The following is a 15,079-nucleotide window of genomic DNA, read 5'->3' as shown; positions in this document are numbered from 1 at the left end:
CATTTTAGAGAGAGAATATTATTTAATAAAAAGTTGAAAGTATTGCCTAAGAATAACTTTATTCCAATATCACAGATATTAAAATGTATAGTACTTTATTGGAAAGAGAGTTTGTTTATGATAAATGCTGAATTTTTCAAAGTTGGACAGTTACCATGAATCAAGAAACAAGATGTCTAATATCATTGCAGTGGTTAGGCAATCTAGCATATGTTTGGCAATAAATTATGTGAAGCATCAGATTCAATATAAGCTACATATTAGCCATTTACAATGAGGAACGAATCCATGACTGCAAGTGAGACAGCATTATCAATTATGGTAGTAGCAACATTATACAGGACTCATCCTTCTGGGTTTAGCAGCATACTACCTCCTGGGAAAAATATAAACAAAGAACACCAATATTAGCATTGACTCCTACACAGGTGATAGGTATACATTCAGAAAAACTTGAAGTTAGGGTCTCTTTTGCATCTCACATGTTGAAATTAACCTTGTAATCTCAGGTTTAGAAAAACTGGAAATCCATCACATCCACCACCTTAAAGGTCAAATCAAAAAGATCAAATGCCCACAGGACCATGGGAAGCATGCAGATGCTCAAAGCAAAACAGTGTGTTGAATAAGAAATCATATGCTCTGACTCACGCTCCAGCCAAACAGCACTGAGAAGGAATGTAGGTATACCCACTCTGACCATATCACTAATTTCTGCTTAATTAAGAAACCTATAAATGTTTCATGTTGGCAATTCAATATTTTAAAGAAAACATTTTTCAGGCTAACACTATAGAGGCTAAAGAGAATTGTCATGTGTCTTGTGGCCTTGTGCAATTTATTTAACCTACTTAATTCTTTCTTTTATGTTATTATGGATACATAAAAGTTGTACATATTTATGGGGTACATGTGCCGTTTTGATTCAGGCATAAACTGGGTAATGATCAAACCAGAATAATAGGAATATCTATCTTAAATATTTATCATTTCTTTGGATTAGGGACATTCTAATTTGCTGCTTTTAGTTGCATTAAAATATACAATAAATTATTGTTAACTGTAGTCACTCTATTATGCTATTGAATACTAGATGTTATTCATTTTATCTAACTGTATTTTTGTATCTATTAACCATTTCCACTTTATCTCATCTTCCCCACTACCCTTCCCAGCCTCTGGTACCTATCATTCTACTTTCTGTCTCCATGAGTTCATATTTTTTAAGCTCCCACATACGAGTGAGAACATGTGATATTTGTCTTTCTGTGCCTGGTTTATTTCACTTAACATAATGGCTTCCATTTCCATCCATGTTGTTGCAGATGATAGTATTTCATTCTTTTAATGTCTGAATATGTACCACATTTTCTTTAACCATTTATCAATTGAGGTACATTTAGGTTGATTCAAAATGTTTACTATTGTGAATTGTGCTGCAGTAAACATGGGAGTGCAGACATCTCTTAGATATACTGATTTCTTTTCTTCTGGATATATACCTAGCAGTGGGATTGCAGACTAATATGGTAGTACAATTGTCAGTTTTTTGAGGAACTTTCATACTGTTCTCCATCATAGTGGCTGTACTAATTTACATTTCCACCAACAGTGTATGAGAGTTCCTCTTTCATCCTCACCAACATTGATTTATTTTTAAAATGGACATAATAATAAGACCTACCTCAAAAGATTAGAGCAGTGGTTGACAATAATAAGCATTCAATAAATGTTAGCTGCTATTATTATCTTTAGGCTACCATTGAGTGCTTTCTTTCTATGGCCAGGAGCTATGCCATAGTAAGCAGAAAATAAAGAGGAATAAGTCACTGACCAGGCCATCAAACTACTCATAGGATAGAGAATGAGTGACAGAAGTACAAGCAACACAATAAGTCTCAACTAGAGAGAAGCACAGAGGGCTAAGGATTTTCCCTGTAAGGGCCTTTTACCCAGACGGGAGGTAGTAAAAAGATATCAGGGAAGGATTCTTAGAGCAGACGATACCTGAATGCACCTTTAAATGATAACTACTAATTAAGTAGGTAGACTGTGAAGAGGTGAGGAAGATGTTCCAGCAGAAAGGTGTATCAGCAAGGTCCGGAGGACGGAGCAAACCACAGATAATTCAGTAGGGATGAACTAGAGAATACAAGGACATCAGTCAAACAACACAGACTATAAATGTAAAACTGGAACCACATATTGGAGGTCCCTGTACAAGTTAGGGTTCTCCAGAGAAGCAGAACCAGTGGAATATACCTATTTACATATAAAGAGGTGATTTGTTGTGAGAATGGACTCGTGATTATGAAGGCCAAGAAACCCCACAGTATGCTGTCTTGTGAACCAGAGAACCCAGAAAGTCAGTGATGTAATTCAGTGTGAGTTCAAAGCCCTGAGAAGCAGGAAAGTCACCACTGGAAGTTCTAGAGTCTGAAGGCCCAAGAAACTGAAGTGCTGATTTCTGAGGTCCCTTAAAAGACGGATGTCACAGCCCCAGATAAGAGAGCTAATTCACCCTTTCTTTGCCTCATCATTCTGTTGGGGCCCTCAAGGAATTGGATGATGTCTGCCCACATTGGTGAGGGTAAATCTTTTACACTCAGTCTACTAACTCAAATGCTAAGCCCTTCAAGAAGCACCCTCACAGACACACTAGAAATTATATTTTACCAGCTATCTGGGTACCCCTTATCCCAGTCAAGTTGACACATTAAATTAACTATAACAGGCCTTGTGTGTGATCAGTGGAGGTCTCTGCAACATTTAAGAAGGGATATAGAACAACTCTTACTATTATTTTAGAATGCTCCCTCTTGTAACAAAGCAAAGGCTGGATTGGAGAAATTCCAAACTGGAGGCAAGAAAATCAGTTCTTCTAGAAGAAATATCTACAACCTTAACTGAAGCAGTAGTTTTGAAAGAGAAAGGATATATTGGTTTGGGGAGATTTTAATAGGATTTCCCAATGGATTGAGGTGGGAGCACAAGGGAGATGAGGAGTCAGGAGAGACTTTCAGGCTTCTGGCTTAACCATCATGATAATGATGGATACAAGAAAAGGAGAAAACTTGTGAGAGAAATGATCAGATTAGGAGGAGAAGGAGCCAAGGTATGAAGCCAAGCAGAGAGAGAACCAGGCAAGATAGAAAAGAAGCTGACACAACCTGGCAAATAGGAGCTGTCCTCAACACATTTTAGTGAAAGAAATCAACACCTGCTTCCCAGATTTCATTTCTGCCCTGGGCTTGTATCCTCTGATACATCACGATCAACTAAAAAAGAAAGCTGAGATGAATTAATCCATCAATATGTATTGTATCCGTTCCCATTTCCTTATAACCAGGTACCCAGATTTGCGGATCACTTTCAAATTATAGTCTGGGAACAAAGAATAGAGCCTCTTGTTTTCTTTTTTGTTTTCCTGTGTGATGTCAGCTGGTTCACAAAGAGACTTAACTCTGTGTCCTAGGATTCCTTAATGCCAGGCTCTTAGTAAGTCTGGGATAATGCAGTAATTTAAGAACATCTGTCAATATTTTAGGCAGTTTTTGGTGAGACTTCATATTCAGACCTTAACTGAAATTTGCAAACTGGAAGTCCAGGAACCAAATATGGCTTGCAGACTTTTTTTTATGTCACATATGGTTTTTAAAAGTATGGATTAAAGTGCATTTAGAGACACAGATATTTGACAGGTCTTATATTGGTAGTCATTTGAGTTTGCTACCCCTCTTTAAATATTAGACGATTATGTATTTTTCCACATATTATTTGGACCCTAATGCATTTTGAATATAACTTCAAAGGATATAAACGCACTGATGATGTGGACTGTGCTTTGACAAGCAGCAGGAAAATAAAAGCGAGCTAAAGTTCTGAAATCTTATGTTTGTGGTGCTAATCCTTATCAGTTTATCACTAAAAAGAGTAGAGCCAATCAATCACCACACAGATCACTGGAAAGATCAAATCAGTCCAATAGATGGAGATATTTCCCTGAATATACCTGATATTAACATTCCAATATTTCATTACACTGACAAAGATTGCAATGAGAACAGACAATGGAGCAAATTAATCTATTCTTTTGACAGTATGTAATGAGAATGGGATGTGGTTTAAAAAATTAAGCCATTCTTAGTGCAATCTCGAGATTTTAATCTCGTGGTCTCTCTCAGATGCTGTACACTCTGGTGATACATCATTGAAAAGTGTCAGTTTAACAAAGAATGTGTCTTTGCTCTTGCTGGGATTGTAGAACACATTTGCTTTGTCTCACCACAGCCCTGCCCATTAAAAACAATGAGGTAGAATCAATTATACTTTTCAGAACACATATAAACACAATCAAAATTGAAAAAATTAAGACATTCTGGCAATTTTATCTTAGTCAAAACTTACTAACAGAATATTGTACTCTATTGCTCTTTTTAATCTTTTTAATATGAGTTTCTAAATTTAATTTTATAAAATAGAAGACAGTGAAAGGTTACTTTAGGGATTCAGAATCTAATACTAACTTATGCATAAGTGGGGTGTAGATAATTAAGGTTGTCATGGAGAGCTGCATAGTCAGTCTCTTTGCATAGTGATATTGCATTATGAGCTGAGCCTTATGACCAATGAGATAGGTTTTAGCCTTAAAATTTGCAGTAACTCAATGTAATATTTTACTTTGTGTTCATACCCAAAGAGAACCTAAAAAGGACCTAAGATGACTGGTGTTCTAAACAAAATAGAAAACATACAATTATGTTTTTTATGTCTAGTTCTCTAGGTTCAAACCAAAAAGAATTGGTAAGACTCTTAGATGTGCAGCTGATGATAATAATAGCAACAACAATGCAGGTGCACTTGTTGAGAGCCAATAATGTGCCTGGTGCTCAATGTACATTATCACATTTGGTCCTAGTAACCTGTGGGTTGGGTTCTTTTAGGATAAGACATTTGCTGAATGTCACATGCTAGTAAAAGGGTAATCAAGACTGAAATACTCTGGTTCCCTGTCTTCAAATCCCAGGCTTCACCAATATACTGTGTCTTCTCTGCTTCTTACATTTAGCAAAATTAATGCTCATGAGGCACATTGGCTTAATTAGTGTCTCCCAGAGAGTTTACAACAAAGCCAGACTGAAAATTAGACCCCAGATTTCCTTGATAAAGGTACTTATTATGTCACTCTGCTTCAATTTATAGAAGCACCTCCCCCCATATTTTGAATGAGAGATAATATTGTTGATTAAATTTGCCACCAGATTTCAGTAATTTACCTTATCATGTTGTCATCTAAAATTAAACTAAGCATTGTATTCATTCTACAGTGTTTCTTGATGGCTAGGCATTGTGCCCTGTTCTCTAAACATAATAACGAATAAGATATTTATTGCTGTTTAGCCATCATCTTCATTCATTTATTCAATAAATGTCACTGGGTCCTATATACCAGAATTTATTTCAGTTCCAGTTAAATAATACCTTTAGTGCCTACATTTTTAAATTGTTTAATTTATTATTATTTCAACTTCTATTTTAGATTCAGAGGGTACATGTGCAGGTTTGTTACATGAGTATTTTGTGATGCTCAGGTTTGGGTTATGAATCTCATCGCCGGGTAGTAAGCATAGTACCCAACAGGAATTTTTTCAACTTGCCACTCTCTCTCCCTTCCTCCTCTAGTAGTCTTCGGTGTCTGTTGTTCTCATCTTTATCTCCATATGTACCCAATGTTTAGCTCCCGCTTATAAGTGAGAACATGTGTTACTTGGTTTTCTGTTCCTGCATTAATTCCCTTGGGATAATGATCTCTACTATTCATAATAGCAAAGACATGGAATCAGCCTAGGTGCACATCAACACTGGATTGGATAAAGAAATTGTGGTATGTATACAACATGGAATACTATATAGCCATAAAAACAACAAAATAATGTTCTTTGCAGGAACATGGATACAGCTGGAGGCCATTATCCTAAGGGAATTAATGCATACCTTTCGAAAACAATAATAGCCAGTTACTGTGCTAGGCACAGAAGATACAATAGTGAAAAGACACAGTTGATTACCTCAAGGCATTTATGCTCTATATGCAGAGACAGACAAATAAAGAGGCAATTAAGTATAATGCATGCAATGATAGTACAGGTTGTTATAAGAGTGCATAGGGAGTGTAGCCAGAAAAAGTGAATCAAAGATAAGACCTCAATGACAGTAGATGTTATAAAGGAAAAGGGGCTAAGGGAGAACATTCCAGGCAAAAGGAATCACATTTTAGAATTAATGACTGAACCATAAAATGAAGTGAAAAAACTGGTCATTCACTTATTTATTATTTATTTGTTTAGCAGCTTTCATTGAAAAAAAAAAATACCAGATTATTTTTGGTTTATTATCACCTACATAAAATAGTACATTTTGACAAATGAATAAATGAATGAAGTTATCACATGTATTGAATGGCTGTTCTGTAGCTTTTCGCAGGTCTATCACTTTTGAGAAACAACATCGACAATATCCATTCATGTCTTTCCTTTTCTTGATAAAGTATTGATAAGCAAAGGAGAAGCTGAATCCACAAATTGACACTATGGTTATGTAGACTCTGAGGCTGACTCATAATATTGTTTAACTCAAGCCTTGTAATTCAGGATAATGGGACAGTGAGCTATGCTCTAGAATTGTGTTGTTCAATATGAAAGCCACTGACCATGACTATTTAAATTTATATTAAATAAAATTACATTTATATTAAATAAAATTAAACAAATTAAAAATTCAATTTCTCAGTCACACTAGCCACATTTTAAGTGCTGTGTAACTTTATGCTACATATTGAACAACGTAGAACATTTATATCATCGCAAAAATTTCTATTAGATACTCCTACTCTAGAATCTAGATTATTATTTTACTAAACTATTGACAAATATTTCAGGATAAGAATAGTTGCACAATAAATAGTTATTAATATTTTTAAATTTAGCTTTATTCTCCTTTAATGGCAAAGTCTCATTCTGTAAAGTAGAAACCAATATTTACATAAATCCTTTAACATATTTTTTTTATAAATCAAGGTAAAAAATTGATTGTTGGGCTAACATCTCCTTCCTGAATCTATAATACCAGAAAATTTCTCAGCTGTTAGTGTAACGTGGCTGCTTACGCAAGACTGACAAAACAATCTCAAGATGACAAATTTCAATTTCATGACCCCTCATGTTGCATTGCCCACTTTCTGGTGGAGGCGCTAATGAGCAGTTTCACTGCCAAGAGTGCATAAAGCAAAGAGGAGAAGGAGATGCCAAGACTACAGAATCTACTTTGAATAATGAAGAATTAAATATCATTCATCTTAAACTGATTTTCCAGACACACTGCCAAGAAGCAAACAAGTAACTCTATACATTTGATATCAGAATCTAAAAGAGTTTCAAAGGGGAATGGTTGGCACTTGCATCTAAGTTTAACTCGTTTTATGACTAGTCCCTCCCCACCCATTAGGCTGTGTGTAATTATTTTAAATGTGCTCTCCATACTGGCTTATGTGCTTATAGCTACACCAGCTCAACAATATCCAAATGATCATAAGGTAACAAAGTAGTTAGAAGATCAATGACTGCCAAGCACCAGTTTGTTTGCATATTGATTTACCTCATTCCAGAAATAATTTTAAAATTGTCAAGAGTAACCAGTGAAAGTAATCCAAAGTGCCTAATTTTTTGTGACACAAAAGACACATTTGATAAGTAGTGACATATTTCTTAAGTAAGAACACAATTTAAATAACAAAAAAATGAGTGGATATATTTACCTCTGAAATTAGTAACATCTTTTATAAAATGAGAAAACCTAATTCTGGTGCAGATGTAATGATAACCCTCACACACATGCTCTTGATAGCATAAATTTAGGACAACTGTTAGAATAATCATTGTACCAAAGTCTTTAAAGTAGTTATGTACTTTGGCACATCGTTTTCAGTCCTCAAAATATCATAAATGAATAATCTATGAAATCTGGCAACTCATATTGAAAAGATATTCTTTGAAGTGTTTATACCCAAACTTGGAGCAATCTAAAATTGGGAAATGATTAAAAGCTAAATGCAGAGCCATTAAATATGCTAACATAGAGTGTTAATAACATGAGAAAATGCTTAATTGCTTAAATTAGTTCTTTAATATTTAGGAAAAAAGAATTACATAATTGTATATTAACATAAGCTCAATGATGTAAAGAATATATAAGAAATATGTGAAATATTTTAACAATGGTTTCTTCTAAATGATAACATTTATTCCTTCTAAATCTCTTAATTTTTTAAACTTCTACAAATAACAAATATTAATTTTACAATTGGCAAAATTAGGTAATAATCCAGAATAATGCATAAAGTGAAGTGTTGATCAAAATCACATTGCATATAATTTCACTAGATCTGCTGAAAAGTGTATGGGTAAACAGAATTTGATGGGAGTAAATTTTGGTAGAGATAGTAGTTGTGGGTTATGTCTCGAAAGTCATTGAAGATATAGGCAGATGCTTACAACACCACAATCTAAAAGATAAGAAGCAGCAATGTCCTGAAAATTTATCCTGCCACTGATACAGAGCAATTTATGTGAGGAATAAACAGAACATCATGTGTTGATTACAGAGTATTTTCATTATAATGTGTGCTGAAGAGACCATGGATTTTGAAACAAAAGGCTGCACCAACTACTAGTTACATGTAAAATGCTTTTAAATTAAAAACTAGTTACACACACGAAACAAGAACAACAATACCTACTTTGCATAGTTGTTAGGAAGATTAAAGTTTGTGTAGTTATCTACCATGATGCCTGATGCAAAATGTGTTCAATAAAAGTAGCTACAAGCTTGGTTTCTAAGGGAGTACAGAAATCATTGGTTGGTTGCAGAACAGGAAATATTTAGCAATCAGGAATCCACAATGAAGCTCTAAGAATCACAACACAGTGATGCAGAGTTTGTGTTGAGCAATATTCAGAAATCCATGCAGGCAGGCAATGAAAGAGAATTCAGTCAATGAGTATTGTTAACTAAAATAAGGATTTGAAGTGTCCCAGAGAATTTTTAAAATAATAATTAATTTATAAATATTAAAAATTAAAACCCCAGCAACCTTGTAACCAGTAATAGGATTTAAGCTTTAAAAAATTTATTTTGCTCAAGTGATACAGGTGCTATCAGAAGTGCAAAGTTCAGTGGTATCCCATCTTTGCTACACACAATATAAGCTCTTTAGACTGGGATTTATGACATTATACTGTCTTGTTTAATCTGCCTTTCAATCTTTCCTTCTTATAATATCATGTACATACCTATACTTCAGACAGACAAAACTACTTTCTTTCTGCATATTCCTTCACTCCTTATAAATGCCCTCTGCTATTTATTGAGTCTGAAACTAAATGAATGAACAATGATAAAGACAAACATAGTATCAAATTACCCACCACTTTATTTAGACCATTGGGGGGAAAAGCCTAGAGGTCTCTGTGAATCTCTGCTGATGTTGCCCAGATTGATTTTTAATGCTTTTTTTTGTTGTTGTCTCTTCATTTGTTTCTTGAAATAAATATGTGAATTTCAAAACTGACATGACCATTTGGTTTGCAGCGGCTGCGGCAGCAGACATGGCATACCACCATATCAGACCTCCCATTGGCTATTCTATTCCCAAGCCCATATCATCTCTGCTGATACGAGGGTGGAATGCATGTCCTGACGTGAGTAATTTTTAAATTTTTATTTCCTCTTAGAAAATGTGTTATGGTCAAAATCTGTCACAAATAGTATAACTCCAAAGTCTACTTTCAGTGTGTATTTTAAGACTGTCAAGGCGGGAAGACTGATTTGCCTTCTGCTCTTTAGTCTCTAATTGCCTCAAGAAGTCTGAGTATCTCATATTTCTTAGCTGCTGCTCTCTGATTTTGAAATGTTTCTCACAACTGATTAGTAAAAGAGAGACCAGGGTATGACAGATGACTCACAGTCTCATCTCAGCTGCAATTTTTATTAACTACGAGTGAGCCACACTTAGTCATTTTCTGAAGCGAGAAATTTGGCACAAGATGGATTTGTGTTGGCTTTTAAACATGAGACAGGCCTTTGGCCTTCGGGGTAGGTGGTCTTCAGTAGCACTGGGTCATGTAGGAGGCAGAAGACCTGGGTCCTAATCCCTCTCTAACTTTCTCAGTGACAGTATTATAATGTGGTTAACAGCATAGACTTAGAGTTCAAATGGAGGGATCAATGTTACAGAAGGATATGTAAACAGTAAAATAAATTTTTTAATATAGCCAGAGGTCTAAAAGAATAGAGGGAGAATAGTCATATTATCACAGAATGAAATTCCAGAAAATCTGTCTGCAAGAAAGGATTCTTAAGTGTGCAGACAGGTTGATGTCTGCTTTGTTCTCAGAGATTCACAGAGGATTTTGCACAACTTCTTTCTTGGTAGCACAGTTCAGTCCAGTGTCTAAGAATCATTCTGCCAGCATATTCTGTTGTCTATTAAAATCTTTGTGTTTGATATCAATCCATTGATTCCTCTGCTTAGAATGAAAAGTATTAGTTTGCATTGTTCATACTGGAGAACCTCATACATAAAGACCTAATGGTTCTTATTTTTCCTTCCTAAACCATCCTAGTTATTATTGCCCTCTTAAAATATAATTTTGTTTCTGATCCTTCCTAGGCACTTTATCTCTCTTCAACAAGAGAATAAAGTGAGACTGTTATTATTTCAGGAAGTACCTCACTGAAGGAGAAATAGAATAAGCCCCAGTCCAGATGTTTGAAAAGAGAAAGCAAGTTTTCCATTATTTTTCTAAAGGCAAAATCCAGACCAAGTCCTTACCCAGTCTCATTTGTATACACAGAAACACTTAAGAATAAAAATAAAGATTCTTTTGGGATGTAGATTGAGTATCTCAGAAGATAACCTCTTATCCTGACCATTCAACCTGGTATGTTACATGTGTATTTCTTTAGAATTTTCCATCACTACCAAATTATTAGCTCCATGTAAGCAGGGGCTTTTTGTTTTATTTTGTTCACTGCTATAACATTAACATCTAAAGTAAGGTGCTCAAGAATGTTTGTTGAGTAAATGAATGAATACCACTGTTGCTTATCGGTTCCTTCAATCCCTGTATCTGGATTTTGATGTCCAGAAAATTTCTTCTTAAAAATTACATCACTGCTTTAAATATGTCCGAGAGCTTCTGATATGTTGTGTCTTCATTCTTGTTGGTTTCAAAGAACATCTTTATTTCTGCCTTCATTTCATTGTTTATCCAGTCAACATTCAAGAGCCAGTTGTTCAGCTTCCATGAAGCTGTGCAGTTCTCAGTTAGTTTCTCAATTCTGAGTTCTAACTTGATTGCACTGTGGTCTGAGAGACTGCTTGTTATGATTTCTGTTCTTTTGCATTTGCTGAGGAGTGATTTACTTCCAATTATGTGGTCAATTTTAGAGTAGGTGTGATGTGGTGCTGAGAAGAATGTATATTCTGGGGATTTGGGGTGGAAAGTTCTGTAAATGTCTGTTAGGTTTGCTTGGTCCAGGTCTGAGCTCAAGTCCCGGATACCCTTGTTAATTTTCTGTCTCGTTGATCTGTCTAATATTGACAATGGGGTGTTAAAGTCTCCCACTATTATTGTGTGGGATCTAAGTCTCTTTGTAAGTCATTGAGAACTTGCCTTATGTATCTGGGTGCTCCTGTATTGGGTGCATATATATTTAGGATCATTAGCTCTTCTTGTTGCATTGATCCTTTTACCATTATGTAATGTCCTTCTTTGTCTCTTTTGATCTTTGTTGCTTTAAAGTCTATTTTATCGGAGACGAGCATTGCAACTCCTGCTTTTTTTTGCTCTCCATTTGCTTGGTAAATCTTCCTCCATCCCTTTATTTTGAGCCTTTGTGTATCCTTGCATGTGAGATGGGTTTCCTGGCTACAGCACACTGATGGGTTTTGGCTTTTTATCCAATTTGCCAGCCTGTGTCTTTTGACTGGGGCATTTAGCCCATTTACATTTAGGGTTAATATTGTTATGTGTGAATTTGATACAGCCATTTTGATGCTAGCTGGCTGTTTTGCCCGTTAGTTGATGCAGATTCTTGATTGTGTTGATGCTCTTTACCATTTGGTATGTTTTTGGAGTGGCTGGTACTGGTTGTTCCTTTCTATGTTTAGTGTCTCTTTTTGGAGCTCTTGGAAAGCAGGCCTGGTGGTGATGAAATATCTGAGTAATTGCTTGTTCGTAAAGGATTTTATTTCTCCTTCACTTATAGAGCTTAGTTTGGCTGGATATGAAATTCTGGGTTGAAAGTCCTTTTCTTTAAGGATGTTGAATATTGGCCCCCACTCTCTTCTGGCTTGTAGGGTTTCTGCTGAGAGATTTGCTGTGAGTCTGATGGGCTTCCCTTTGTGGGTAACCCGACCTTTCTCTCTGGCTGCCCTTAGTATTTTCTCCTTCATTTCAACCCTGGTGAATCTGATGATTATGTGCCTTGGGGTTGCTCTTCTTAAGGAATATCTTTGTGGTGTTCCCTGTATTTCCTGGACTTGAATATTGGCCTGCCTTGCTAGGTTGGGGAAGTTTTCCTGGATGCTGGAGAGGATGTGGAGAAGTAGGAACACTTTTACACTGTTGGTGGGAGTCAATCTTTGTGGAAGACAGTGTGACAATTCCTCAAGGACCTCAAAATAGAAATTCCATTTGACCCAGCAATCTCATTACTGGGTATATATACAAAGGATTATAAATCATTCTACTATAAGGACACATGCACACGAATGTTCATTGCAGCACTGTTTACAATAGCAAAGACCTGGAACCAACCCAAATGCCCATCGGTGATAGACTGGACAGGGAAGATGTGGCACATATACACCATGGAATACTATGCAGCCATAAAAAACAGTGAGTACGTGTCCTTTGTAGTGACATGGATGAACCTGGAAACCATCATTCTCAGCAAACTGACACAAGAACAGAAAATCAAACACCGCATGTTCTCACTCATAGGTGGGTGTTGAACAATGAGAACACATGGACACAGGAAGAGGAGCATCACCCACTGTGGTCTGTGAGGGGTGAAATAGGGGAGGGACAGCCGGGGGTGGGAAGTTGGGGAGGGATAATATGGGGAGAAATGCCAGATATAGGTGATGGGGAGGAAGGCAGCAAACCACACTGCCATATGAGTACCTATGCAACAATCTTACATGTTCTTCACATGTACCCTGAAACCTAAAATGCAATTTAAAAAATTACATCACATAGAATAGTTTAGGAAAACCTTTTCTTGTATTTCAGTATGAACTTCAGGCATATTTTCTGAGCGAAAGTATGTCAAGCACCTATTCTAGAATTTCATTCTCTCTGTGGATGTGAGCTATGACAAAGTTTACCATACAGTAACAAGCAAGGGAATTCCTTTTGCTCTGATGAAGTGCCTCTTCATAATTATAGCTAATAGGGATGTGGAATTTCTAATTTCGAGATAAAGGTAATTCATTGGCAGGTACTAAAAGCATTTTTTGGGTAGAATGGATGTCTCAAGCAAAAGGTTGGGAAGTGAGAAACAAAAATTGGAATACAGCCAAAGAAGAATGCTGTTTAAAAAAAAGGGGGGATATTAAAAGGACAAAAATTGATTGCTTAGTAGAAAAGTTGTACTGCTAAGAAGTAAAGTTTATCACACAGAGTCTTTGTTCTGCTGATGAGATGCAGAGGGGGACATAGAGAAAAATCATATTAGGAAAGCAGAGTCCTCAACTGACTTGCAATATGTGGGTAAGGCAGTTAGCTGAGCCCTGGCTTGACTCTGGTAACCACCTCAGCATTGTGAAGTTGAGCTGCTTCTGTATGTGACACACTTGAGTCTTCATTAATTGCCCAGTAAGGTCTTTACCGTGTCAGCAAACTGCATGGCAAAAAAAAAAAAAAGAAAGAAAAAAGGGAACAATGGGCTATTTGTCATTTTTCCTTCAACAATTATTTGTTGAGTTCTTACTGTATACCTCCCAGGGATAGGGACAAGGGATTCAATAGAAATATGAACTCTTAACTTAAATGGAGTTTAAGACCCGGTAGTTACATTGAGACTGGTTGAATGAATACGCACATTCATGAATCTATAGTTACACACCAAGATTAAGGAAGACAAGATTTTGTGAGAACATATACTAAAAGAATACTGCCAGCAAGTTGGGGGACAAAGACAGAATGTAGGTTAGTGAAGGTTTCCCAGAAGTAGTAACACTTGCACTGAGATCATAAACAGGAGTTTTCTGAAGGAGGGCAGCTTGGTGAGAAAGAAAAGCAGTCTAAGCAAAGAGAACATGTGAAAATTCATTGGGAGAACAGATACAAAGGAAGTTCTAGTAGTAGGTCGAACATTGATTGTAGCCATGAGGAGGTTAAATCTCTGTATCAGGCATTATTGGAAACAAGTTCATCTTTAGATGGAGGACATTAACATCCTGCTATGCTGGTCATGACTTTCTAGGTTATCAACTTTGCTTCTCCTTTTTTCTTCCATATGTGTCTTTACTTCGTTCCTTGAATTCAAAGCACAGTATTTTCTCCAGGGTGCCTTCTTAGTCAAAATTCATAAACTAGAACATTAAGGAGATGGGAAAAGGTTGCTGGAAAACAGTAAGAGTTAGAAAAAAAGCCTGATATTAGATGGTGACAGATTTTGGAAACCGGAACAGGGAATTTGGACATGAAATGATGGCAATTATATTTTTCTCTCTTAAGCCATGTAACAATAAAAGTAATTTTTAGAAAGTTCATCTGAGTTAGATACAAAGGATTTATTTACTTACTCAAAAAATTATATGTAGTTCCCATAGTAGGGCAAGCACTAAATTATCTTCTAATGCTCATTGGAATATCTAAGCATTGTTTCTTGATACGTGGGCTGCAAACTGTGTGTTCCAGATTACCCTGGAATGTTTGTTGAAATGAAGATTCTGGGGTCCTAACCTACGTTTACGGAATGAAAATCTCTGGGATGGAGCCGGAAACTCTAC

The 15,079-nt window shown here is 36.1% G+C and overlaps 1 protein-coding gene across 1 annotated transcript in view; it reads left to right on the top strand.

Annotated features, from left to right (window-relative positions):
- Nucleotides 1–15,079, top strand: part of LOC116564091 (serine/threonine-protein kinase TNNI3K) — a 324,743-nt gene that overhangs the window by 235,861 nt on the left and 73,803 nt on the right. The window contains exon 23 of the mRNA XM_032297087.1: nucleotides 9,646–9,755. Coding sequence (XP_032152978.1) covers nucleotides 9,646–9,755 — 110 coding nt within the window. The remainder of the gene's footprint in view (nucleotides 1–9,645; nucleotides 9,756–15,079) is intronic.

The sequence above is a fragment of the Sapajus apella genome, unplaced genomic scaffold, assembly GCF_009761245.1.
Source record: "Sapajus apella isolate SASKATOON/1434 unplaced genomic scaffold, GSC_monkey_1.0 scaffold36, whole genome shotgun sequence".
Classification (NCBI taxonomy): Eukaryota; Metazoa; Chordata; class Mammalia; order Primates; family Cebidae; genus Sapajus; species Sapajus apella.
This window is presented reverse-complemented; position numbering and strand designations above follow the sequence as displayed.